The sequence below is a fragment of the Arachis stenosperma genome, chromosome 10 (genome assembly GCF_014773155.1).
Source record: "Arachis stenosperma cultivar V10309 chromosome 10, arast.V10309.gnm1.PFL2, whole genome shotgun sequence".
NCBI classification, from domain to species: domain Eukaryota; kingdom Viridiplantae; phylum Streptophyta; class Magnoliopsida; order Fabales; family Fabaceae; genus Arachis; species Arachis stenosperma.
Window position 1 is genome coordinate 123,097,184 of NC_080386.1, and position 1,673 is coordinate 123,098,856.

A 1,673-nucleotide genomic window follows, 5' to 3' on the forward strand; every position below is an offset into this window, starting at 1 on the left:
ATAAACGTGCATAGTTGCATTATACTTACAGTGGACATTATTCAACTATATATATAGTGGTGATCTACATATTCTTCAAAGAAAATATCTGAAAGGAGGACCTTCCAGTATTGCAATACTGGAAATATTATGGTCATGATTTATATTTCTAGAGGATAATTTTGTGGTGCTGGATTATCAATTCGGTTTGGATCAGATGGAATATCATGATTGAGATTTATATCTTTTGAAAAAGATTATTTTTTGGGAGGAGGTCCATTTGGATTTGGCAGCGTCGGCACGTCATTATGAATTGGATTTGGACCGACTGGAACGATACGGTCGAGACCTATAATCTTTGAGAAAGAGTATTTTCTGGGAGGAGGTCCATTTGGATTTGGCAGCGTCGGCACGTCATTATGAATTGGATTTGGACCAACTGGAACGATACGATCAAGACCTATAATCTTTGAGAAAGAGTATTTTCTGGGAGGAGGTCCATTTGGCGGCGGCGGCGGTGGCAATCCATTATGGATTGGATTTGGACCACTTGGAACGGTACGGTCAAGACCTATATCGTTTGAGAAAGAGTAGTATTTTCTGGGAGGAGGTCCATTTGGATTTGGCAGTGTTGGCACGTCATTATGAATTGGATTTGGACCAACTGGAACGATACGGTCGAGACCTATAATCTTTGAGAAAGAGTATTTTCTGGGAGGAGGTCCATTTGGATTTGGCAGCGTCGGCACGTCATTATGAATTGGATTTGGACCAACTGGAACGATACGGTCGAGACCTATAATCTTTGAGAAAGAGTATTTTTTGGGAGGAGGTCCATTTGGCGGCGGCGGCGGCGGCAATCCATTATGGATTGGATTTGGACCACTTGGGACGGTACGGTCAAGACCTATATCGTTTGAGAAAGAGTAATATTTTTTGGGAGGAGGTCCATTTGGATTTGGCAGCGTTGGCACGTCATTATGAGTTGGATTTGGACCAACTGGGACGATACGGTCGAGACCTATATCTTTTGAAAAAGAATATTTTGTAGGAGGAGGACTTCTATTACCGATTGGATTTGGACCAGATGGAACTTTATGGTCGAGACCAACTAAAAAATCATGATTGAGACCTACCTCAGGGTTATTAAGTTTAGTAGCATCTATAGTGTCGTAAATAAGTGACAGAAAAAAAAAGCAAATAATGATATGAAACAAAAGTTGAGTGAATTCCATTTTTCAAATTGATGTGTTAGTAATGCTCCAATCATCTACTTATATAGGAAAACTTTATCACCTTGGGGTTTCTCTTTTGATGGAAAGATGATAAAATTTAAATATATTATTCATAGTCAATTTTTAATATTCGTGAAAAACAAGTAATTAATTATGAGCTATATGACCCATTTAATGAGGTGCTAATATAAATATAACTATATCTAATTTGCTATTATTTTATAATGTGATAAGAAGTTATTTGCAAGGTGAAAGGATCATATAAATTAGTGATCATCACAGACTCCTCATATTTCCAAATTTTAAAATATTATAAATTTATCAATATTTAAAATCAAAATTTGAGAACATACAAATATTTTTCAAATTTGATATTTTTCAACCTTCTGTTATTATAAAAATTTTTTTATCGAAATTATTAAGAAAGAATAATTAATTTAATACTATTTTTTTACCGAA

The 1,673-nt window shown here is 35.5% G+C and overlaps 1 protein-coding gene across 1 annotated transcript; it reads right to left on the reverse strand.

Annotated features, from left to right (window-relative positions):
- Nucleotides 1–236: 236 nt before the first annotated feature.
- Nucleotides 237–1,214, reverse strand: LOC130957619 (uncharacterized). The gene has a single exon (XM_057884468.1). It carries the CDS (start codon nucleotides 1,212–1,214, stop codon nucleotides 237–239), a length of 978 nt encoding a protein of 325 aa, XP_057740451.1.
- Nucleotides 1,215–1,673: the final 459 nt, after the last annotated feature.